The 25,936-nt window shown below is 43.8% G+C and overlaps 2 protein-coding genes across 4 annotated transcripts in view; one reads left to right on the top strand and one right to left on the bottom strand.

Annotated features, from left to right (window-relative positions):
* Window positions 1–2,699, bottom strand: part of ADK (adenosine kinase) — a 180,025-nt gene extending 177,326 nt beyond the window's left edge. The window contains exon 1 of the mRNA XM_035138686.3: window positions 2,597–2,699. Coding sequence (XP_034994577.1) covers window positions 2,597–2,658 — 62 coding nt within the window. The 5' untranslated portion in view covers window positions 2,659–2,699. The remainder of the gene's footprint in view (window positions 1–2,596) is intronic.
* On the top strand, window positions 1,906–25,793 carry AP3M1 (adaptor related protein complex 3 subunit mu 1). 3 transcript variants are annotated; one of them, XM_035138685.3, is made up of 9 exons: window positions 1,906–2,917; window positions 7,007–7,282; window positions 8,293–8,464; window positions 14,541–14,678; window positions 15,192–15,277; window positions 18,528–18,661; window positions 20,601–20,808; window positions 22,981–23,125; window positions 24,877–25,793. In XM_035138685.3, exons 2-9 carry the CDS (start codon window positions 7,010–7,012, stop codon window positions 24,975–24,977), a joined length of 1,257 nt encoding a protein of 418 aa, XP_034994576.1. In that variant the 5' UTR covers window positions 1,906–2,917; window positions 7,007–7,009; the 3' UTR covers window positions 24,978–25,793. The 3 variants fall into 3 exon arrangements, with proteins under 3 accessions (XP_034994576.1, XP_034994575.1, XP_088525612.1); XM_035138684.3 differs by lacking the exon at window positions 1,906–2,917 and adding an exon at window positions 3,217–3,304; XM_088669486.1 differs by lacking the exon at window positions 1,906–2,917 and adding an exon at window positions 3,217–3,319.
* Window positions 25,794–25,936: the final 143 nt, after the last annotated feature.

Genomic DNA, 25,936 nt, shown 5'->3' with positions numbered 1-25,936 from the left:
CTGTTAAAAATTCATCTTTTTAAGTTACTTTAGATGTGAATTATTGCACCGATTAGAAATGAAGCCACAAATTGGATCAATCTCCTTTCAGCACTAATCTCCTCAGATTTGACAAAACCCCTTACATTGTTTCTGCCCATTTGGCCTCCTCTAATTGTAAAGCTGCCCTGACTGTCAAATTATAACAGTGTACAAAGTTCACAGTTCTGACATTCATTCCTCTGCGCTCCAGCCAACATTTTTAAGAGGGCACCTTTTCCTTCAGAAACTTACCAAACTACTCTTTCTAACCTTCCCCCATTCTAGGCCCGTTCCTAATCTCAGTTGGTCTGATACAGACTTTCTGGGAGCCACAAAGGGTATGTTTATGTGGGGTATAGTGCCTAGAGTGTTGCATTAGGCCAGGCATCCCCAAACTTCGGCCCTCCAGACGTTTTGGACTACAATTCCCATCTTCCCCGACCACTGGTCCTGTTAGCTAGGGATCATGGGAGTTGTAAGCGAAAACATCTGGCAGGCCGAAGTTTGGGGATGCCTGCATTAGGCTATGAAGCTTACTGCATGGCCTTGGCCACACAGTGGATTAAATGAAGATGGTGAGAACCATGCACATTACCTTGAGCACCATGGAGGAAAAGGTGGGCTGTAGTTGCAAAAAAAAAAAGGAATAAATAATTTACACCTAAGATGGATGTGCACAGAAGGTCTGTATATAAACATGAGCACACAAGTGTATTTGTCAGGCAACCCTTGCCAGAGCACCCAGTTGGCCACTGTGAGACTAGATGGGCTTTGGTCTGACCCAGTGGTGGTGTTCTTCTGTTCTTAAACCAGAGTTTTGTCACAAGTTTGGGTAGGCTTCGCCAATCTAGTGCCTGCCAGCTGTTTGGGGCTACAACTCCCATCAGTCCCAAACACCACATGGGAGCAGAGCAGGTGACAGATGTAGTTCAGTTAGACTGAGTGGAGACACCAGGTTGGGGAAGCCTTTGCTAGAAAGACAAAGATGCAGGTTTGCTACCAGTGTTCAAAATTAGCCAGGCACCAGGAACATTTTAGACCTGGCTATTGGCCACTTGCAACCAAATGTAGATGTCTTGGCGCCTAACATCTCCACCATCTGGAGGTACATGCCTGGGGATTAATGGATCTCGATTGTTTTCACACACCAGTACCACACACTGTAGAATTCTATCAGTTATATTTTACCTGTACAATCAGAATGAATTTCAGGAACCAATTTGCTTTTTCTGTGCAGCCTGAGGAGCAGGAATGTTAATTGTTATAGCTTGTCTTCCCTTACCCCACCCCACTGCTCTGCTCACAGTTGTGAATAATATTATTACGTTATGAATGGTCCGTGTTGCCATTAAGAAAAAGAAGTAGGAATAGGCCAATAAATTTGTGGATCAAGTGACTTTTATTCTGTAAATTCTCAAAGTCCTTAATCTTGCTCAAGGTTGTTATCTGAACTAGTCAGATGTTTAACTGAGAATCAGTAAGATCATCATTTGAAAAATAAGACTTTAGAGCCAGATTGCCTACAAATGGCAACTAGGCATTCCTTTTTGGCAACTGAAACCTTGGTTTAAGGAGTTATATGACACCTAGCTTATACACCTGAGTTGTTTGCTGCCAAATGTATATTTTACAGGAAGCTGCAGACAGTTGGGACCCATGCTAACAATGCTGTCTGATTAACACACATATTTGCAAACACCTGTTTGTTGCCACCAAACTTCACTTTGCAAGTGTACCTTTACAATATATTCCGTGCACAAACCGTAATGTCTAAAGTAGCCCCAGAGGGGAAACTCGTGGAGCGAATCCTTGGTGCTGCCCTGTGAAATAACCTCTCTCAAGCCTGAACTTCCTCTGCTAACTCGTCTTCCTCTTTTGCCACAGCTCCAAGAAGTTCACCAGAGCAGACATCCAGGCGTGCGCGATTAGGCCACGTGGAGCGAGCGAGTCCCTACACGCCTACCGCGTAACTGTCACCAAAAAAAAAAAAAATCAAATGGCACACACCACGAACGCAGCCTCCGATTTCCCAGCCATTAGTCTTGTATGAACAATAGAACATTTCCCCTCCTGATTTCATTGCGCCGTCAAACGTTCTAGAATAATGGCAGGGAGAGTAGGAGGAAACAAACAGCCCGAATAACCTACGGTATTCTGACATATAAATAAATCACCCTAGCCGGCGGGCAAGAGAAGAATGGCCCTCGACTCCCTGAAGCGCAAAGGATCGCTTTCAAGGCAATGCAGACCGTGCTCAGGGCAATGCAGACTCCTGCCAAAGAAATCCAACCTTTGCTTCCAGGAGAAGGTCACTAAAAACCATGCCAGCGGATAAGCGCTCGTGGTGCCGTCGGGGCCCCGTGCAATCTATGGGACTTATGGCACCGAAATGCCCCTTCCTTGCCCATCAGGCAACGCTGGAGGACCTTGTTAGGCGCTTCCCACCACCCTACTACTCTCTGAGCCTCGAGGGTGGGCTGGGTGGGAGCCTGATCGGCATCTCGTTTGATCCAGGCGCGTCTAACTTAGATCGATACGATCCCATCCCCCTCTCCTCCGTCTTTTCTCCCTTTACCTAAGCCGAATGGGCTCCAGCTTCTGCTTCTTGGCTTGGGGCGCCTCTTCTGCCATCTTCATGCTCGTCCAGCGGCCGCCTGCAAGCTGCTCCCAACTCCAATGATTTATTAATTTTGCAGACAAATTTGCCCAGTTCCTTTCTGGGAAGCCGGCAGGGGGGAGGGGGAGGGGGAGCAAGAGGGGGCGGGGAGAGAGTTACGCACAAAAGCGCGCAGGGTAGGCTCGGCGGAATGCCTGATCCAGCAACTGAGGGACTGCGCGGGCGTTGGTCTTAAAAATAAATTTAAAAAGGCTGAAGGATTTGGCCCCAGATTTTCAGGTAGGACCGGCGATGATGCAACTCCCAATTCTGCGCTTGGGTGCGCGCGTGCGTGTGCGTTGTTAGCAAAAAATTGCAGCTAAGGATAAAAACGCGCCCAGCGAAGTTCGCTGCGCTCCAGAACTCCGGAGCCAGGATGCATCGTTCCCTTTGAACTAGGAAGCGCATGGAGATGGCAGGGACATTTCTAGGAAGGCAGGCGCCCGGGCCTCTTCCAACCGCTGCTTGCATTTCAGTGCAGGCAGTTTGCGAGGGCGCCCTGCCGGGGTGTGGTTAGCGATGGGGCCGGCCCCATCGGAGGGCTTCGCAGCCATCTTTTTGCCAGCGCTGCTGCTGTGTTGCTTGTGTCGGATCCTGCTGCTCTAGAGTCAGTTTTCCGCTTGGAGGGTGAGTTGGTGGAAGGTTCGTGCGTAAAGGCACTTAGTTGCGCGTAGTAGTTACGTTTCAGTTGGAGGTTAAGACTGAAGTGGCTGCTTAGGATACAGTCCCTGACCCCCGCCCCTACTTTCCTGGGAAAAGCCCCGCTGCCTGCAATAGGGCTTCTGAATAGGCATGGTGAGGCTTGCGCTGTCGGTGACTCTTTGGGTGGTACCAGCTGGTTAGAGAACTAACAGATGTTTCTCCAGGTTGCTTGTAAAAAAAATGCGATTCCTGGAAATGCTAAAAATCTTGCTGCTACTTCTGTAATCCTTTGCTGAACTAGTTTGGTGGTATTTTTAACTGTTGCAGGTTTGTTTTGAGTAGGGAAATGAGACTGAGAAACACAGCTGGTCCCGAGGGTTGCATGCACGTTCACCGTTGAGCTAATGAAAGCAGTATATAACTTAATTTCATGAGGGCTGTGGTTCTAGGTGAAGGAAATAACTGGGCTGTTTACTTGTAATTTGGAAGATGCTTGTTTGTCCTTTAGGCATAGCAAGAGGTAAAAAGCAAAAGGCAAAACAAAAGCAAAAAACCCAAACACCCATATAAATCTCCTCCTCCAGCAGTACTGTAAAGTAAAAATAACTGTAAAGTTAAACTGGTCTGCAGACTTTCAAATATTGGTTGGTGTTGGCTAAGTCTCGGGGTTTTGGGTACCCCACAAACAAGGGACAGGCAGATCTGAATGGTGTTGTCAACACCTTCCCTTCTACATCTGAAGCTCTTTTTAGGAATTAAGGGTGCTCTTGTCTGCATGGATGCTGCACAAAGCACCCAATGAAATATTTCATTATTAGGCTGGGTTATAGCAATTGAAGTCAAAAGTAGCTTCTACTTTGGGGGATGGTGAACACTGTGTTTAAAGCACATAGTGCTTATTCTATTGGCACTGGAAAGGTGTTTCTATAATTATTTCACTACCTCTGTACAGCTGTCTACTGAATTTATTTGCCTTTAGTGTAACTAGGAGAGGAGCAATGGAGCACCTGCTGTGGGTAGATCCTACTGTAGTAAAACATAGCTGTCAACTTTTCCCTTTTCTCGTGAGGAATCCTATTCAGAATAAGGGAATTTCCCTTTAAAAAAGGGGGGGGGAGTTGACAGCTATGTAGTAAAGAGTGCAAAATAGGCATCCAATATGTTGACACTCGTTAAATTAATCCTGGGTGTATATCATATTTCCTTTTCGGTATAAACTAATGTTCAGAACGGTAGTTGAAAAGGCAAGTTCCGCTGACTCAGAGGGTTAGTCTGGGCAGTGGACCAGGTGAAGTGGTCCTGTTGCACGTTTTCATTGGCTGCATGCAGCGTTCAAAATTAGCCAGGTGCATCTTGCACCTGTCTATCGGCCACTCATGGCCAAGTGAAGATACCTGGGTGCCAGGATGGCACCTGACATCTCCAGCATCTGGCTAGCAACATTTTTTTGCTGCCGTGCTATGTCACTGAGTCAGATTCATTTTCAACTTTGCAATCTTGCAAAACAGAAGGCCTTTAAACATTCCATTGGTGCAGCCGGAGCAATAGCTTTTATATCTCAGTTTCTTTCATAGTGAAGGACAGTCATAACCATATGACAACTAGCCAGCTTTTGGCAGATCAATTTGGGAGCAAGAAAAACTGAAATGTGAGAAATGTGAGATGTGAAAAATTGAAGATGTGAAAACTGAGATGTGAAAAATTGAAAATTAATTGGTAGCATCCTTAAAAGCCCATGAACATTTTCATCAGGGCCACTGGCAGAAAAGGAAGCTCTCTGTGATTACGTTGCAAATTGCAAAGATCTTCCAAAGACGTTAATGGTTGTGTAATGTATTGATAGGTGTTAAAAAGACATTGATCATGTAGAATTTTCTGTTCAGCCTAGAATAATAGGGCATGTTTTCAGGATGATACTGACTTGCCCGGAGGCTTACACAGTATTGAGGTGAAGAACTTGCCTCAAGCCCTGCAGATGTTGTTGAACTCTGTTTCCCAGCAACCCCCAAAAAGCTAGGCACCAAATGGCTGCTTAAACCAGGGTTATAGTCGCCAAAACAGAATGCCTGGGGGCCAGATGGCTCAAAAGTCCTATTTTTCACTACAACTTTTTGGTTCCTGAAATTCATTCTGATTGTGCAGATAAAATATAACACAATTCTACAGTGGTGTTATTAGTGTGTGAAAACAGTCAAGATCCAAGGATCCCCAGGCATGCACCTCCAGATGATGGAGACATCAGGTACCATCCTGGTGCATAGGCATCTTCACTTGATCACAAGTGGCCAATAGCCAGGCCTGGCAAATTTCAAACGCTGCTTGCAGGTACTGTATTGTACTGCAGTTCCCATAATTGCTGACCACTGGCCATGCTGGCTGGTGCTAAAGGGAGTTGGAGTCATAGTATTATACCGGTAGCACTGTAGAGTTGGAAGGGACATCAAGGGTCAGCTGGTCCAACCCCCTGCAATGCAGGAATCTTAACTAGACCATACAAGAGAGATAGCTATCCAACCTCTGCTTAAAAACCTCCAAGGAAGGAGCATCCACAACTTTCCAAGGGAGTCTGTTCCACTGTCAAACAGCTCTTATGGTCAGAAAGTTCTTCCTGATGTCGAATAACATCTGGAGGGGCAAAGGTTCCCCACCCCAAATCTACTCTTCAACTTGCTTGGTCCTTCTTGGTCCTTCAACTATCCCTCTTCAACTTGCTTGGTCCTTCTTTTGAAGCTCTGTAATTTAGTAGTATTAACTGCAATTTGTGCTACTGCTTCTGAAATTTATCTCTTGAACATTTACTTGCAGAGCCTAATTCTGATTTGATACACAAATAAAATCTAAAGGCTTTGCCTAGCTAGCTATTACTATTTCCTCCTCCAGCTAAGTTCCATTATTACACTGAAGACGGTATCAATGAAAGTCTGTGCAAAAAAGGGTTTGTCGACATAGCAGACAAAGAATATGACTTGCTACTTTCCCCAAGGCTGAGATTTTCTAACTGGTGTGTTCCTTTAGTCCTGTTAGGTTCCTGGAAAATCTCTTGTCATGGAGCTTTAAAACATGTGGTTTTACTGATGCTAGAAAAACCTTTCATAAACCGGCTGTGTATCTAGTAGTAGCAAATTTATTAAACCGGGTAGCACGCTTTTTAGTATTTAAATAACACATTTTACAGTGGCATATTAAACATAATAAAGCAATAGGAAATAAATGGGGCACTTCAAAATTGCTACTACCATTACTCTGATTTGTTTATCTTTGCTTCAAAGCAGCTGTCAGTAGAACCCAGATGACTCCCATAAACCAGTAAAAATTGCTGTAATGAGAAACTACTCGGGTATTTTGTAAATAGAAACCTCTAGTGAGTTTAACATAGGACTTTCCATACGTTGACTCCAGCCAAGTGTTATTTAGCTAATCTGCAGATTGTTTTAGATGCAGCTCTGCAGGCAAATTTTTCTGACTGCTAACTTGGATTACCTTGCAGAAAATTCTGAGTTTCAAAGGGTGGGTTATACCACTGACCCTCTTCCAAACAGCACACAGCAGTTATGTTTATACACAGCTTGAGCTACCTCTTCTAGTGCATATAATTTGCAAAAAGTTGCAGGAGGGAGGGAGGGAGCAGATCAACAGCCCGAAATAATTGTTTATTTGCATTAATGTGTGTGAATATGTCTCCAACAGAAAATGATCCACAGTCTGTTTCTTATAAACTGTTCTGGTGATATATTCTTGGAGAAGCACTGGAAGAGCGTTGTCAGCCAATCTGTGTGTGATTATTTCTTTGAAGCTCAGGAGAGAGCGGCCGATGTTGAAAATGTGCCTCCTGTCATCTCCACGCCTCACCACTACCTCATCAGCATCTATCGGGATAAAATATTTTTTGTGTCTGTCATACAGACAGAAGTGCCACCACTCTTTGTCATTGAATTCCTTCACCGTGTAGCAGACACTTTTCAGGTTAGTCTGTGGGGTTTCAGAGGGCAAACAAAGATCTAATTCCTATGAGTTGCGGGCCTTGGGGAAGTTCTTAGCCAGGCATAGGCAAACTCGGTTCTCCATATGTTTTGGGACTACAGTTCCCATCATCCCTGACCACTGGTCTTGTTAGCTAGGGATGATGGGAGTTGTAGTCCCAAAACATCGGCAGGGCTGAGTTTGCCTATGCCTGTTCTTAGCCGTGTGAGCATTCCACAGGGTGCTCAGTTGCATTTAAATATACTTGTCACATGCTCTGGCCTGGTTGCCTGGAGCAGGCTTCCTCAACCTCAGCCCTCCAGATGTTTTTGCCCTACAACTCCCATGGTCCCTAGCTAGCAGGACCAGTGGTCAGGGATTATGGGAATTGTAGTCTCAAAACATCTGGAGGGCCGAGTTTAGAAGCCTGACCTGGAGGATTTCTCTCCCACTTTTATATACAACAAGCATTTAACTTTTAGAAATGCTTTGTTTTGTACAATTAGCTAGTAATGTAATGAATTAGCACAGTGTGGGTGAAATTGGGTAACTAGAATAGAAATAATTTTAGTCAAATATAAAAACAAAGTGGTAGTTAGCTTTTTTTTATTGAGAGAGGCTATCAATAAGAGGAGCATCTGTCTATATTAGAGGTGGGCAGACTTTGACAGGTGGGAAGGGCAGCTCACCTGAGAATTATAGGCACCACTCTAATGTCACAGGTGGGTTGCCCTGCCCACCTGTCAGAATTCCTTGCAGTCCCATCTGAGCATGGGAGAGCAGGGAAACAAGTAGACATCAGTTTTTGCAAGGCCTGCTCCATTGCATTGCGATGGAGAAAAAATACCAGGTCTGCTTGCTTTTGCTGCACTTAGCAGTTCATCTTAAGTGTGGTTCAAAAAGCTTGCAGAACATTAGGCTGTGGCAGTTGCTGAATATCATGTGGTTTTTAGGTGAAGGGAAAGCTTTTAACTGGAATAAATCGCCTCCTTTGCATCCTCTGCTTGGTTTAGGATTACTTTGGAGAGTGCTCAGAGACTGCAATTAAAGACAATGTTGTTATTGTCTATGAGCTTCTTGAAGAAATGCTGGACAATGGCTTTCCTCTGGCAACGGAATCCAACATCCTGAAAGAGCTCATTAAACCTCCCACGATCCTGCGCTCCGTTGTCAACTCCATCACAGGTACCACAACACCTTCCAAATGCAACTCCTCCTTAGCACTCTTGAAATCAAAGGCTTGACCACTTTGTGCTTCTCCAAATTTCTGTTGGTTTGTGCAAATTCAGGAAGAGAAAACTTTGAATGTTTCTCTGTTTTAAGTTCCTGAGCTATGAGAGCAGGATCAGATTGTGAGCATTTTCACCCCTCCCATTCTGAAAATCTGGTGATATCTGCTGTTGGGAGGGAACAGTTAGGAATTGTTACTTTGTTGTTTTTCATTCCTGACTCTGCTCTCTGCTGTGTGCTGTGTGCAGTATAATATCTTCTGTAGACAAGATGGCTAAGTGAGAGGCTGTAACACTCACAAAGCCAGATCTGTAAATATGCAGTAGTTAATAGAAATAAATGAGGAATGTTTTGAAACCTCTACAAATGCTTCTGCTGTTCACTGCTGATTTGGTGCTCATAAAGCCCAGTTATGAGTCCATGATTCCCGGGTGTATGCTGAAGGTGTTCCAGACGTCCTGCCCAGGCATAGGGGCCTAAGAAGACCTGGACAGATCCTGGCATTTACCCACATATGGTAGCAGGCGGATGGTTGCTGGTAGCAGACTGGTGGTTGCAGATGGCTATTGATGGTTGGATAATTGGATGTTTCTGATCCATTTCCATCTGATGCTGCACATCGGAGTTGAGCTGTGAGCTGAAGCTGTTTTTCAAGCTGCTGTTTGATTTACAGAAAGGTATGTTGCTGGCTGCCAGGAAGACAGCAGAGACGCTTTTCCAGTTTGCCTGTTAATTGTGCTGAGTGGGGAGAGAAGTTGCTGAGAGAGTCAAGAGTATTTGGGGTGCATGAAGGGAAGTGTCTTGCTGTTAACTAAACACAGGCATGGCTTCTGCACATTCTGGCCAGATGTCTCTATCTTTTCCTCTCCTTACACCAGAGACCTATCCTACATGGCAGGTCAAAATGAAAGCACTTTTACAAAGGGAAAAGCTTTACCATATTATAGAAGATGACCCCCCTAATGAGGATGATGATGGATGGCCAGCGTGGCATGAGGCAGACATGAGAGCCAGGGGGACAATTATTCTGAGTGTCCAGGACCAGTTGTTGGTCAACTTGGAGAACCAGCAGACTGCACGGGCTGTTTGGAATAAACTTCGAGATATGCATCTAAGACAAAATGCAGGATCCAGTGTGCTTTTCTTTAAAAAGCTGTGTAGGCTGGAATTGCAGAAAGATGGTGATTTGCCCAGCCATCTAGCCCAATTAAAACGTCTCAGACAGGATCTTGTCCAGCGAGACTTAAATATTTCAGAAGCTGTTTTTGCAATGCTTATCATAAACAGTTTGGATGAATCTTATGATGCTGTAGCTGCTCAATTGTCGTCTTTGCCCAATGACCGTCTAACAGAAGATTATGTGTCTAGCGTGCTCTTGAATGAGTGGGATCGCAGACAGACTGCTAGAGAAAGCAGGGACAAGGCTGTTGGAAATGCCTACAAGCCTTCAACAGGGGAAAGTGAAAGTGTTGCAAAAGCTCTTAAAATGCGCCGCTGTTTTTCTTGCGGAGAGGTCGGCCATTTTAAAAATCAGTGTAAAAACTCTTCAAAGAAGAAGGGCAACTTCAAAGGCAAAGGGGGAGGAGGCCGAAAACCCCAAGGGCCAGCTGCATCAAAGGCTTTGATTTCACGCAGTTCTAATCAACTCACACGTTCTGTTTTTGTTGTCGACTCAGGAGCCACAAGGCACGTGGCCAATGATAAAAATCTCTTTCTTCATCTTGAGAAACAGGGAGGAGCAATTCATCAAGCGGATGGAACGACTATTAAAAGTTTGGCTCAGGGAACGGTTTCTTTGCAGAGCCTTAATGCAACAGTTAAAAATGTTATGTATGCTCCTCATTTGCAGGATAATCTCTTGAGTGTTTCTCAGCTAGACGCTCAAGGATTTAAAGTGGTGTTTGCAAACTCTCGGTGTGAAATTCTTCGAGATAACAAACTCATTCTTTATGCTAAGTGTGTTGATGGTTTATATGTATTGCCTTTTGTTACAGGTACAGCTGCTGGAGCAACTAAAGAAACTGAAAAGGCATGCTGTAATATATCAGTAGATAAGAATGAGAAATTGCATAACCATTGTATTCATGATTATCATCGTTTGTTTGGTCATTTGCATTTCCAGGCAGTAGGTAAAATGCAAAATATGGTTGAGGGCATGAAAGTTCAAAAGTGTCCTTATCATATGAAATGTGTCTCATGTGCAGAGAACAAAATTAAGCAAGCTCCCAAAGGTACAAAATCTGGGAGGGAGGTTAAGAAACCTTATGAGATTGTGCATGCAGACTTGGTTGGACCTCTAGCACTCTCTAGAGGAAACTCATGTTATTTTTTGGTTCTGATAGATGCCTATTCTAGATATGTTTGGGTCTATATGTTACAAAAGAAGTCTGAAGCCTTCTCCAAGTTTCAAAAATTTTGTGCATGGCTCAGGAATGTTCACGATGAGCATGTACATTGTCTTTTTACTGACAGGGGTGGAGAATTTTGTTCAGAACAGTTTGAAAACTTTACTGCTGAACAGGGCATAGAGCACATGACTGCCACGCCCAGATCTCCATGGCAGAATGGTTTATGTGAAAGAGTAAACCAGACCTTGCAACAAGGAATTAAAACTCTGTTGCATGATTCAGGCCTACCCAACCCCTTCTGGGCTGAAGCTCTATCGTGTTTCACCTATATTTACAACCGCAGGTATCAATCAGCCATTGATTGCACCCCATACGAAATGCTGTTCAAAAGGAAACCGTTTGTAAAACATTTAAAAATTTTCGGTTCTGAAGTTTGGGTGCACACTCTGCAAGGTGACAAACTGAGCAAATCTGGTCAACATGGCATTTTTCTAGGTTATGAAAAAGGTTCCTATCGTGTGCTGATGACAGACACAAACACAATTAGGCTGACCAGAAGCATGGATTGTAATCCAAAATGGGACAAAGTTGGCATTTTTCAATGTCATCCCATTTCAGATGATGAGGTGGTGAAACCAATTAACAAAGAGGCAAACCCTGTAACTGATGCTGATGGTAGCACAGATTCTGACACTGATACAGATGATCAGAATGAAAAGACCTCTCTTAAGATATCAGATGGGTCTGACACTGATCTAGAGGTAGAATCTTTGCCAGATACAGGTCACCATTCTCCCAAGGAGGAGGAACCAGACCCAGAGGATCCCAGAGTATTGCGTAGATCTGAGAGAACTACCAAGGGACAAGCACCTAAACGATTTTCTAAAGAATTTGCTAAAGCTGCTATTTCAGATATGGCTACCACTAGGAACCCAAACTCAGTTTTTGAACCAACTAACTACAAAGAGGTTCAAAATTTACCTGAAAAAGATGCTGAACCTTGGCTTAATGCCATGAAAGCTGAATTGAATTCCCTAAAGCAAAATGACACGTGGGAATTGGTTCCAGCAGAACCAGGCATGAAACTTGTAGACAGCAGGTGGATTTACAAAACCAAGACTGATCAGACTGGTAAAGTGGTCAGATATAAAGCCAGATTAGTTGCACGTGGTTTTTCTCAAGTTCCTGATCAGGACTATCATGAGACATATTCACCGACAGTCAAATTTGAGACAGTTAGGCTGTTGATGAAAATTGCTGCAGAAGAGGGCATGACCATATCTCATCACGACGTAAATACTGCGTTTTTGTACGGAATTCTCAATGAGAGTATTTACATGTCACCGCCAGACGGAGTGCAGATAAAAAAGGGAATGGTGTGTAAATTAAAAAAATCCCTGTATGGTCTAAAACAAAGTGCTCGATGCTGGCACACTAAGCTGACAGAAGTGCTGTTTTCCTTAGGTTTCCAGCAAGGAAAGGCTGATTCTTGTGTTTTTGTTAAAGAATCTAACCAGCACAAATTGTACTGCATTTGTTTTGTGGATGATATTTTGTTTTTCTGGAAGGATGCAAATATTTACAAAACCACTCTTGCAAAACTGCAAAAGCATTTTGATATGAAAGACCTAGGGGAAGTCAGCAATTATCTCTCACTGGAAGTAGAGAGAAATAAGCAAGGTGATGTTTTGCTGCATCAATCACGTAAGATCAATGATGTGATTGAAAAATTAAATCTGACAGATGCCAATTCTGTAGACACCCCCATGGTCACAGGGTACCAACATGATACTAATGCTAATGTTTTTCCTGACACTACATTGTTCAGAAGTGTTTTGGGTAAACTTAGTTTTATAGCAAGGTGCACAAGACCAGACATTGCTGTTAGCGTAAATTTGCTCAGCAGATATGTAAATCAACCTACAGTGCAAGACTGGAAGGCACTGAAACGCATAGTTAGGTATTTAAAAGGCACTATGCATTACAGGTTGAAGCTTACTAGCCAAAAATCTGGAGGTCTTGAGATCTATGCCGATGCCAGTTTTGGTAGTGATACAACTGATGGCAAGAGCACCTCAGGTGTGTGTTATTTGTACAATCAGTGCCTATTTGATTGGTCTTGTAAGAAACAGGCAACAATAAGCATGAGTTCATGTGAAGCAGAACTCAACGCTTTAAATTTTTCCCTCATGAATGTAGAGTGGTTGTTGCAACTATGTGAGGATATGAGAGTAAAAATTTGTTGTCCAGTTCAAGTTTATCAGGACAACAAAGCCTGCATAGAACTAATCCATTCAGAAGGGTGCAAGCAAAGAACAAAACATTTGCTAATCAAATTGCACCGTGCCAGAGAATGCATTCAGAAAGGAGTTGTAAAAGTCTCATATATGCCAGGGAAAGAAATACCTGCTGATGCTTTGACTAAAGCTGTTAATAAGGAACAACTTGGTATATATGTAAAGAAATTGCTTTTGTGCTAGATTTTCATAATGGTCAGAATGAAAGGGGGAGGTTGTGAGCATTTTCACCCCTCCCATTCTGAAAATCTGGTGATATCTGCTGTTGGGAGGGAACAGTTAGGAATTGTTACTTTGTTGTTTTTCATTCCTGACTCTGCTCTCTGCTGTGTGCTGTGTGCAGTATAATATCTTCTGTAGACAAGATGGCTAAGTGAGAGGCTGTAACACTCACAAAGCCAGATCTGTAAATATGCAGTAGTTAATAGAAATAAATGAGGAATGTTTTGAAACCTCTACAAATGCTTCTGCTGTTCACTGCTGATTTGGTGCTCATAAAGCCCAGTTATGAGTCCATGATTCCCGGGTGTATGCTGAAGGTGTTCCAGACGTCCTGCCCAGGCATAGGGGCCTAAGAAGACCTGGACAGATCCTGGCATTTACCCACACAGATAACTGGCTGCGGCTGATGAGATTTGCACCAGCCGTGTTGGCTGCTACTGCAAAAGAGGGCCAGACCTCTTATTCCGTGACTGCTAAATTTATCCGGTGTCATCATTTGCTTAGCGGGGGCTTTGTCAAAGAACTATGTAGTATTTACCAGACCAGCCTATCCACTTGATTGTTGACACTCTCAAATCACTCCAGATGGCGCTGAGGCTAGGGCTGGGCAATATATTGATACATAGTTCAAAACCAGTTTGAAGTCCATATTGTGATATTGGTTTCATAATTTTTGACCTGGCAATATATCATGAATCGTGATGTATGTGTGTGCTATGCAAAAATCACAAAGTGGGAAACACTGTGAAACCAGCCAATGTCTCTACAGAGCTCCATCCTTGATACATCAAGATGTTTAGCTGGTTATATATCGCAATGTTGAAAACCAGATATCGCCCAGCCCTGGTTGAAGCAAGATTTTCCTTTGCTATGTTGATTCTTCTGCAAAGATTATTCATCCATATATACACGTTGGGGAAATTGGTGCACAGTGCCTTTAAAGATAATGTATGCTTTGTTACCAGTTTACCTCGGACAGATGTTAAGCTAACTGTCATGTAGCTTCCTGAGTCCTTTGTTTAAAATCAGGGTTACATTGCCTACTTTCCGGTCATTTAGTAAGGAGGGTGGTTTTGTGTGTCTGTGTGTATGACAGGTTTTAATTTGTTTTCTTTGGATATTGATTTCTTACTGGTTTCTTTTGGCTATTCTTGTATTTCCAAGGCAGCAGCAATGTGGGTGATACTCTTCCAACCGGGCAGCTGTCAAACATTCCCTGGAGAAGAGCAGGAGTAAAGTACACCAACAATGAAGCTTACTTTGATGTGATTGAAGAAATAGATGCCATTATAGACAAATCTGGTACGATGCTTTCAAGTGTGTGTTCTTATCCTTGGCAGAGTGAAATGGAAGACTTAGAGTTGGGGTAGTGCTTCACAAATAGTCTTCAGTAATATCATTTATATAGTAGCTTGGATTTCGAAGTGCTCAGTGAAATTTGATATCTCAGTAAGCCTACCTTACAGGGCTGTTGTAATGTCAATATTAACTACTCACTTGATGTAGATAAGGGGCCAAGGCCGAAACTGAATGACTTTCTTAAGACCACTTAATGAGGTCATGGGAGGAACAAGATTTAGAACTGGCACAGCTTGTTCTTCTAGCAGCTATGCCACAGTTGCTCAAAAACATCCATCAGTTGTGGCAATTCAAAAACGTGTATCCCCAGGGCAAATCATATCCAATGAACTGAAGTCTGCCTGAAGCACATTAAATTAGTTTATTCACTTGCATCGTGCAAATGACTCCTTAAGGCGGGATCTGCTGATAATCCTCTTTTAAGAGATCACTCTGTGATCTTTCCTTCTTTGCCAGGCTCCACAGTCTTTGCAGAAATTCAAGGGGTCATTGATGCCTGCATCAAACTCTCGGGGATGCCTGATCTTTCACTTTCTTTTATGGTAAGTCAAGTTTTTGTTTATAGTGTGTGTGCATGTTCGTTCTAAATAGTAGTAGAGGTCTGCATTCACTCTGCACGCAAATAGAACCCTCCGTACAATTGTGGATCCTCAAGCAGCTGATTGGTGCTGTCAGCGAGTTCCGCTTGGGAAAAAACAGTCAGGATCTCACTTTGGTTCCTGATTGGTCTTTTGTAGCCATGTAGACATATGATATCAGGTGTGGGAGCAGGTGGGCATGGTTTGTGGGGAAACTACCCAAATTACTACTACTAGTAGTAATAATAATTTCTATACCACCCTTCATCCAGTGATGACAGGTTGGTTTGCAATATAAATTGAGGCACAAGCTTGGCTTAATCAGGCTTATGGGCCAAAGGTTCCCCCATCCCTGCCTTAAATGAAAGTGAATGAGAGGAATTGGAAGTAATTGTGCAGGAGAGGGTCCCGCTATCCCAGCACTAGCCGTGTTGGACAGACTCCCAGCAGTGTGCCCTTTGCCTTGTTACTGTTGCTTCCGGTCGCTCTGGCCAGCCTAAATCTGGGTGAGTGAAGGACCCATGATCTTCTAGATTATTCAACCCATGAGAAGGGGACTGCCGTCTAAGCTCCCAGTCTGCACCACTCAAGCATCAGCCTGCCTCCCCCCCTCCTGTTAACTTAAAACCGGTACTGTATTTCAAGCAGTCAGGGCAGTGTGGAGGGAGCCCTATCCCTGGGTGACAGAGAATCCTGCTGTGCCTCAAATTCTAAATGCAGTAAGTTCATTAAAGGAGAAATATATAAATGGCAGTGAGTATTTATTATTCACTAGCTGGCCCTGCCACGCGTTGCTGTGGCATTGTTAGTGAAATTTTGAAGAAAGGAAGAAGTCAGTTAAGGTATTCAAGTGAAGTATTTATTGTTGTATGTTTTGGCCGTGGTAACGAAGACGGAGTTGGCGTTGTAGGGGTTTTGGTGTCTTCTTGGTGCGTTTCTTGTAGTAGTGGTGCGGTCTGTATTGGACGTCGTTGTTGGTGTTAATGGTGTCTTTGTTTTCACCTAGTCATTTGGTGGTGGGCGAGGATACTTTCGTTGTTAATACAGTAGGAGTTCCTGTGTTGTATAGTTAAAGAGTGAGAGGAAAAAGGACTAGAAAGAAATGTTAAGAATTATTGTAATTTAAATAGGTAAGTGTTTTATATGTAGTGTAGTGCATGCGGTGAATGTAGTATGGGAGGAATTTTTATAGAGTGTGTTAAAATCTTTATAGTGGAAAGTATGATGTTGTATCTTACCTGGGCAGTCCTCCGTGGAATGGAAGGGATGTAGGGGTCCAAGGTAGGTGTTCATCTGTAGTGTTGTTCCAGTTTGGAGGTTGTGGAGTGTGTTGGTTGGGTGCTCTCTGGGATTATTTCCTTGTTACTTGAGCATGAGTTGCCGTGGTGGTTGTTAAGAAGTGGGGGGGGGGGGAATAGAAAGAAAGGTTAAAAAATCTTGTAATATAAGTTGGTGTGTGGTAGATATATAGCGTAGTGGTGAATTTGGGATGGATCAAAGTTATAGAGGGTGGTTGTCATTGTAGAGTGAGGGTAAGATGGAGGTGGTAAGGGGTGTGGCGGTGGTTGTTTGTGTGGATGTGATTGTTGTAGTTGGGAGGAGTTGAAAATTATGAAGGTGTGTTGCATAGTTTTGGAAACATCGAGTTGGTAAGGGGTATTAATTTTGTGTTTGTGTGTGTGGTGTTTGGGTGTGTAATGTGTGAAGTTGATATGGGAGGAAGGTATTGAGGGTGGATGTTTTTTTGAGAATATCGGGAACATGGAGGTGGTGATGGGTATGGTGGTGGGAATTATGTGGGGGGGTATTGTAAGTAGTGTGGGTGGAAGATTTAACGTCTTACCTGTGGAGTGGTTTTTGGAGTGTATCTGATGGGTTGGTTCTGTCTTGGTGTTGGAAGAAGATAGTTGATGTCTTGAAGTGTTGTCTGTCGTGATGAATGTTGTTGTTGTATAAACAATGTTGGATTGGACTTGATCGGGGGGGGAGGGGGTCACTGGTAAGTGATCTCCTGGACGGGCGTGGGTTCCTGGGGAGCGGCCTGGTCTCGGATGTGCGATCTCTGAGGTGGGCTTGGTTCCCTGAGGAGCGGCTTGGTCTCGGGCAGGTTTGCTCTCTGTTGGAGGCGTGGTCTCCGGGGCGTGAGGGATTGTAGGAGTATGTTTGTCCCTTGTTTGTTGAATGTCCACTGGAGGGTGCAATTTTTTTGACCACAAATCCAGGTTTTTACCTGTGTTAGGTGTGTCAGCTGGTCAGTGTAAGTGCATGATTACCTGCTCACATGTGAGTTTGAGGTTGTGGCCAAATTTCAGGACGATCGGGTTAGTGCTTGTGGGAGAAAAGTGCAGAATAACACACATGCACCTTCACCATTTATTTTTATATATATATATATATATATATATATATATATATATATATATATATATAGATTTAAGCGCCAACGTGCACAGTCATGTACAGAGAGTCACTTTGGGGCTCCATGAAGTGCCCAGAAAAAAGGAGTTGTGTGCCCATGTGGGGCAAAAGATTCCTGCATTTGCAGGGGGTTGGACTAGATGATCCTCATGGTCCCTTCCAACTGTATGATTCTATGAAAAATAACTTGGTAAGGAAATGAGTAACAGCCTAGGGTTGATCCACCGCCAAAGGCTAACTGAAGCACTTGCAAGCTGCATGTAGGGAATGAGTCTATTATAAGCGCCAGGAATCACCTCGGAGGTGAGGCAGACGTGTGTGTTATGTGACACAGAGGGACTCGGGTCTATCACAGTTTGTGTGTGGTTTATACACAAATGAACGTGAGGGATAGATCTTGGCTCTTGAGAGTTGGAGCACAGCTCTCATCCAAAAGCATTAATCATTAACTAGTGCAATCCTATTCATGTTGACTCAAAAGAAAGTCCCACTTAACCCTAAATTAGTTTGCATAGGCTTGCGGCTATTGTCTCCCCCTATCTTCCAAAAACATTATTAGTTGGCACATGACGGTGACTTGCTAAATAACAAGCCAGTGAGTTTAACTGGGCCAAGCTTTGAATACGTCTAGATTTGCCAACATCAGCTTAGTCTAATGAATATGAGAGATAAATATTATGATGCGCCAGGATGAATCATGAAATCCTAAAACTGTAGACTTGGAAGGGACCCCAAGGTCATCTAGTCAGTGTTTACTATGACTGAGAAAGTGTTTATCTTGATTCGCCTTCTATAGAATCCAAGACTCCTGGATGATGTGAGCTTTCACCCCTGTATTCGATTCAAGCGCTGGGAGTCGGAAAGAGTGCTCTCCTTCATTCCCCCGGATGGAAACTTCAGATTGATATCCTATCGAGTCAGTTCACAAAAGTAAGTCTGAAGGGGGGCTGTGTATACAACAGTTGTCTTTGCTGTCATCCATGATCCTGATGAACTCTCTTTAATCTTATTTTGGTGCCATACGCATGCTGATACCTTTCTGTAGCCTCCATAGGACAGGTCTTAGAAACATGGGCTAATACTGCTTATTATTTCCGTGCCTAACAAAGTGAGCAGTTCTATGTGCAAAGAATTAGGCAAATCCCTACCCACAGACTCAAAAGTGGTTTTGTTATAAGGATCCCAGAGTTTGCTGAAAGCTAGTTTACACTGTTGATGAAGGAAAATGACATACTCTCTCCAGTTCACATACCCATTCACCTGTTGTCAAATGAGGGTGGGTGACATTTTGGTGGTCCCCCCAAAAATTTTTAGAGGTAAATTCTTTTCAAAGGTTAGGATTTTTTTTTACCAATGGTCGGAGAGTGGCTGGCTTTTTCTCTAATGGTAATGGAGGTTCTTTTGGTGACTGCCATTGCCACCCCCCATGGCATGTATGTGGGTTACTCAGGGAGGTGGATGGCAGTCACTGAGACAAATTCCTTTTGTTGTTATTTTTAAAAGCTGGAGAAATCAACCCCAGCTATGCAGAACAGTTCTGTGGCAGAACATTGCCAAGATTCAAAGCCATTTGTCCAGGAGATGCCATCTTGCGGCAATCTCTCATGTCCATTTAGTATAACTGTAAATTGTGTTTCTTATTATTAGTTATTTAGTTTTTCCTGTTTTATTGACTTATTGCATAGTTGTATAACATACTCTGTTCTGAAGGGGAGAAGGTCATGGTTGCCTGGGAGTGGGCCCCAGCCAGTAAATGGCTGGGACAGTTTCCACAGTGGGGGGATGCACTGGGACACCTGGTCTTAGTGATCACGGGTAGGAGGAGGAGTTACACTAGGACCAGACCATGTCATTACTGAGGAGGCAGGTTTAGTTATTGCTTGAAGACTATCCCTGCCTCCAGGTCTGGTCTTGACCAGAAGGATACTGGAATCAACAAGGGAGACCTACATGACCTTAAGGTGCTGCTGTGCGATGCCAGGTCAATGATTCCCAAGACCACAGCCATCCACGACTTGATCATGGATGGAGGAATTGACCTGGCATGTGTAACAGAGATTTGGTTGGACGAGGCAGATGGGCCTGTTCTTGCCACTGCTTGTCCACCAGGTTTCTCTTATGCACAGCAACCCAGGTCGTATGGGTGGTGGGGGGGGTTGCAGTGGTTTTTAGGAAGTCATTAGTTTGCACCAGGTGTCCTATTGGGAAGACACAGTTTTCTGAGTGCATGTTCTGGGAGTTTGGCAATAGGGGCAGTATGGGATTCATTTTGGTGTACTGACCTCCCTGCTGCACCAACGATTCCCTGCCCGAGCTGCTTCAGGTCGTGACAGATGTTTTCCTGGAGACACCTAGTTTGGTTGTCCTAACATCCATGCTGACACGACCTTGCAAGGGGCTGCTTGGGACTTCATGGAAAGCATGGCCTCCATGGGGCTGTCCCTGAATAAGTTTGGCCCAACTCATAGCTGCAGACATGCCTTAGATCTGGGTGGGAAAGAGAATGGAGAGGCTGTAAGGCAAACTAGATTTGGGCTTGATTTATAACGCAGGGAGAGAGAATCATAGAATTGTAGAAGTGGAAGGGATCATGAGGATCATCTAGTCCAACCCCCTGCAATGCAGGAATATGCCGCTGTCCCTTTGGAGGATCGAATTTGCAACCTTGGTGTTATCAGCATCACACTCTAACCAACTGAGCTATCCAGGGAATGCAAGCGGAATCAGGAGTTCACTGTTCTGACCACCTGACTTCATTCATTACAAGCCTCCACTTCCCAATGTGTAAAATGAAAAATAACAACATCTCATTTTTGATATGTGCCCACACGGTTAATGACTGCATTTAATCTCCTTTTTGAATATATAGTTTGGTGGCCATCCCAGTATACGTGAAGCATGCGATTGGCTTCAAGGAGAACTCATCTTCGGGAAGATTTGATGTCACAATTGGGCCCAAGCAGAACATGGGGAAGACGGTGGAAGGAGTCCTCATGACCGTTCACATGCCAAAAGCGGTGCTCAACGTGAACCTTACAGCCACACAAGGCAACCACACATTTGATCCTGTCACCAAAGTAAGTCCAGTTGTCCTCTGTGGGTTATATAACCCACCTTCTGTGGGTTAGAGGGGCTTGCTCCAATGAAATGAAAAGAGGGGGGGTGATGCCTGCCATGTGTAATGGAGCATTGGACCAATTCATATGGCCGCTTGACCTTCTCTAATCTCTGCTTAAGTGTGCTCCCCTTTGACTGCCTTATGGGATGCTGGGAACACGTGACAAGACACCTTTGGGTTGTATTCAACACTGTGCAAGCAGCATTCTGCTAATGCAGCAGGACCCCCACTTTCTCCCTTCTCCCTGCGCATCCCCCAAAATCTCCATCCAGGGAGTGCATGGAGGGGGGGGGGCTTCAGAGGAGAGGAGATAAGGGAGAAGTTCCATTGCGCAAGTGGAAATCAGCAGCCTAGGATACAAGCTCACGCCTCATACTTGAGCTTTCCTTGCTGTTTCACACAACTGCTTTACTTGTATACAGCCTTGCCAGCGTGAGCTTAAATGCCCTGTCATCACACACACACTTACCTAACACAGGGATGTTGCAAGTGTAGCCCTGGCTCATGGTTCTCGAGCAAATGATTAGAAATAGCCAGGTTAATGACACTGGAGAATTGCACAGAATTTGGAGTCCTGTAAATCTTTCACTTGAAAGGGCAAGGCCTCGTGACCGTTGTCTTCCCTGTACATCCCATTGACTCCTCATTTTTCTGTTGATTTCTTGGCTGGCCAGAAACATTGCAAAAACAGCTGGGTGCAGAATAAAACCCAAAGATTGCTTATTGTGCGCGGTAGTTATTTTGCATTCCACTTGCCTCGACTGAAACAAATGTTTCTGGCCAGCTTTTCTCCCTCAGCTTCTGAGTTTGTCCTATTAAGGTTACAGTCCCAAGTACCCGATTTAGCAGTAAATCCAACTGAACTGTGAGGCTTACATCTGAGTAAACATGGATAGGATTAGGGTGTGAGGCTGCATTCATGCACATGAGCCCTTGTAAATCCTGCTCAAACAAACAAAGAATTCCTTCCAAGCAAACAGGGTTAGGAGGTGAGGATCAGGCTCATTCTTGGAAAGAGCCCCAGTGGAAGAATATTCTGTTGCTTTCTTTCCCTTGTTTCTGTTGCTTTTTGGTTTAGAAATGTAGGTTAGGAGCTTGCTGGCAGCAACAAAGCCATTTGCTTCAGGGTCCTCAGCCAGGCCTTTAGTGCATATTGTGGGATTTACTCATGAGCGTAGAGAAGAATAGGGAAAGGGGAAAAGAAAGACAGACAGACACTTTGACCTGCAAAACTCTGGTCCGAAAAGAGAGAGAGAGAGAGAGAGAGAGCGAAGGGACCTCCTCGACCAGGCTACTTTAATCACACAATAGAATTGCATCATAGAATTCAAAACAGCCAATCAAACGCATCAGCACATCCCAAAAAGGTTTCACGTGGGAGAGGATCAGGTAGCAGAGAATACTGAGGAAAAACCAGGAAGGCCTTTCCCAGGCTACAGATCTATCTGCACTACAAAAGAGAATGCATACTTGTAAAGAGGAAAGAGGAGCAGTAAAAATTCCTGAAAGGATTAGGCAGGAAGACAGCAGAAAAACAGATAGGTTTTACTACCTCCAGAAAAGCAGGATAGTAAAGGAGTGCAAATGGTACTTTTCCTGCCTGCACCAAATGGTTTAGACAAAGGCTTCGTGCCTGCTTGAAACAAATTGTTGTGGATGCCTGGAAAAATCATCAGGCTACCATAAAACGTGATTTTCAAAGTATAGACAATGGAGACAGCATCCTGTAGAATTTATATCGTAGATCATATATTCTATGACCCAGGTGGAAGGAGTCTGATATGGTGAATTGTTAATTCAAATCCTCCTCCTCAACCACACACATTTGATCATAAATATTATTTATTTCAATAAATCCCCTGGGATGCTTAATGCTACACATATCCTGTCCAACTTTTGCGAAACAGTTTTCTCTGTTTTTGCCCTGCTTGAAAGAGCAGGTGCTGCATAGCGAGAAAGGCAAGAGGCCTCTGGTTCAAAACTTCCTGGAAGTGGGGCAGGGTGCCTTAGCCAGTTATTTAAATCTCCTCTTCAGCACATGCACACTATAATATGGGTGTGACAATGTTGACTTTGTTCACAGGAAAAGCAGTTTGGAAAGGCACTACTATCACTACCGTTTGTTGTTTAGGTGTTAACATGGGATGTTGGCAAAATCACCCCTCAGAAGCTGCCCAGCCTTAAAGGGCTGGTGAATTTGCAGTCTGGAGCGCCCAAGCCAGAAGAAAACCCCAACCTGAATGTTCAGTTCAAGATACAGCAGCTGGCTATTTCAGGTAAGGTGCTTATCCCATTGGCCTGGAGCAGGACTTAGGGATGAATTTCTCTCCCAAACTTCAGGGAACATGCAGCAGGTTGGGGAGGAATTAAGACTTCAGTAGCATATTTCAGTTCTTGAAGGTGACATGCTTAGATTGATTGGCCAGTTCCTGCGTTTCAGCTCACAAGCACAGCCAAGAAGCAGGAGAGGGGCTAGCTTTCTCACCATGTGGTGGCTCACAAAGTATACATGGTGGGACAAACAGAAGGGGCAGCAAACTGCAAGGAAGTTGAGCAAACTGCAAAACAGATGTAGCTCTCACCAGCTCCCCCCCTTGCCACTTTCTCTCATACAAGAGAGATTGTACTGTATGATGATGTAAAATGTGTTTTGCAGAGGAAAAAAGTACTTTTATAAGGAGATAATGTTTGTGTGAAGTTTGGGTTTAATTCTAAAATCACTGGGCTGATTCTTTTTGAGAAACCTGCTGCAGCTGGAGCTTTTTAAAATAAAAACAGAAATCTGATTTAAATCAGTTTATCTAAAAGTATCCACGCTATCTCCTGCAATAAAGGCCACCCCCTCTACCTCTTATCTGCCACAAATGGCATTTCGGTAGTCTGTATAGAATGTGGGACCTGCAAAAACACTGCAGTTTGTCCACCAGGAGGAATGCCCCTTTTCAATGCACCAGCCACTCCTTCTCCAGAATACCAAGAGCTGTGTTGTTAGGGCAATTGTCTCTCTTCCTCTGCACCACCCCTTTCCTAATTGGCACTTCCCACCTCCCAAAGGTCAGTGAGCACGCTCAGTCTTCATTGGGCTCTTCTTGGGTGGGGTTTGCCCCCTTTTGAACTTCAAATAAGTTTTGCATTTCTGCACACTGCAGAGTTCATCTGAGCACACTGACCCAGCCTCCTTGTTCCTTAGCAGCCCCATTTTGGCTCTAGTCCTGTTGATAATCAGTCACCCAGGTTTGCTATTAGAGGAAGGAGCTGTCTGTTTTGCTGACTGCAGAACTGGCTTTGGGGCACAATCCTGGCATCCACCATAAAGAGTGTTTTTCCACTTATAGCTATGAAGATAGCAAATGTCTGATGCCTGCTGAAATCTTAAAAGTCTCAGAAGTGGCTGAAGATTGCCACTGCCTAAAGGGCTGTGTGTGGCCTCAGAGCCCTGCGTAACATTCTACTGTGTTCATATTTTAGTGGGTGGTTCAGAATTTGTCCTATAATATTGCAAGATGAGCACTTATAGACAACATTTTATCTTTGTAGTGTTTTGAATTCTGCATGTTTTAATAACTAAGTTAGTGTGACATTTTTATAGCAAGTGACAAATGCAATGAATAATAGCAGCAGCAGCAGCAGCAACAACAACATCTATCTCCGTGGCTAGCAAAATGGGGCTAATTTGAACAAATTCAGCTGTTCATGGTGCAGAATTGTAACCTGAAATTGACACATACCCAGCTGACCTTTCCCAAGCTGATGCTCTCTAGTTATTTTGGACAACATTGCCCATTATCTTTTACCGCTGATTATGGCTGATGGGTATCCAACAACTGGAGGGCACCAGCTTGGGGAAATAAAGCTCATTCCAAGTTATATCTCCCCTTTAAACTGGGGAACTGGCTACTCTGAATGATTGACGTGCTGTCAGTAGTTGTACTAAACAGATTTTTTTCATGAGGGGGTTCCTTCGTTGTAAGAGCTGTACTCTGTTTAAAGATAGTGTCCCTAAAACCTATTTTGTTCCTTATTTCAGGGTTAAAAGTAAACCGCCTTGACATGTACGGAGAAAAGTACAAACCGTTTAAAGGTGTGAAGTACATCACAAAAGCAGGGAAATTCCAAGTACGAACATGAGACACAAGATCCCTGCTTTCTTGGCAGATCAATGTTGGTTTTCTTGGGCTTCCCCCACTACCAGTTGAGGGGGGGAAACAAGATGACTTAGTGACTTCAGTTACTCTAGATGCCAGTTTTAACAGTTCCTCTTGATTAGACTCATTCCCATGTACTACACCTCTTCAAATTAAATCATAGTTTAAATAGGTCTTTATATATGGCTTTGAAATTAACTTTCTGTAACAGTTCCCTTTTGTGGGCTGGTGGGTTAAATGACTTGTGATTGCAACCGGGGACTGTCTGCAGAGCCAGCAAACATGGTACACTGCCAAGCAAACTACCAAAGCGCAAGAGGAATGCAGGAACTTCTGGACACAGAGGGACACACTCCGACATCGCTGAAGGTAACTGACGTTCTTCTTACAGCCTATTAGAAAGTGACATGCCATAATACTCTTTCCAAGTCCTATTCAGAAACAAAGGGGAGGGGCAGAGTGCACAGTCCTCTGGCCAGAGGGATCTGCAGTGGTACGAACAAGGCTTTCCCTGCAATGTTTACAACATGCTGCCTTTCAAATCTAAACTGTTTTTTGCCTTATCAGCCTGTGCATTCAGCAGACATTCTGTAGCCAATTCTGGATTTTCTACAACTTGCTTTACTTTGAAGGTAAAAAAAATGTATGGTAGTGGAGTCTTTGCGTTGTCCAATAGGTGCCACCACTTTGGAAACATTTTTGTTTTCCTCTACGCAATTTGTTTGTGCCATGCAAACCTCAAGAGCAGCTTGTCAAGGTTGTACTATTTGTAATGAAATAAAAAGGGAATTCAGCTGTACTGCCTTGTCATTTGGTTAATTGAGTTAATGAAAGCACATTGTGTACACATTTCAGTAAATGGTCGTGCATTTAGTGCTGGCACTACTGTGCCAAACAGTCTTTATTCAATGAGCAAAGTCATTTCCCCTGGAAATACTGACC

This window comes from Zootoca vivipara, chromosome 5, assembly GCF_965207765.1.
Source record: "Zootoca vivipara chromosome 5, rZooViv2.hap1.1, whole genome shotgun sequence".
Taxonomy (NCBI): domain Eukaryota; kingdom Metazoa; phylum Chordata; class Lepidosauria; order Squamata; family Lacertidae; genus Zootoca; species Zootoca vivipara.
The sequence above is the reverse complement of the archived record's forward strand: the minus strand, read 5'-3'. Positions and strand labels throughout refer to the sequence as shown.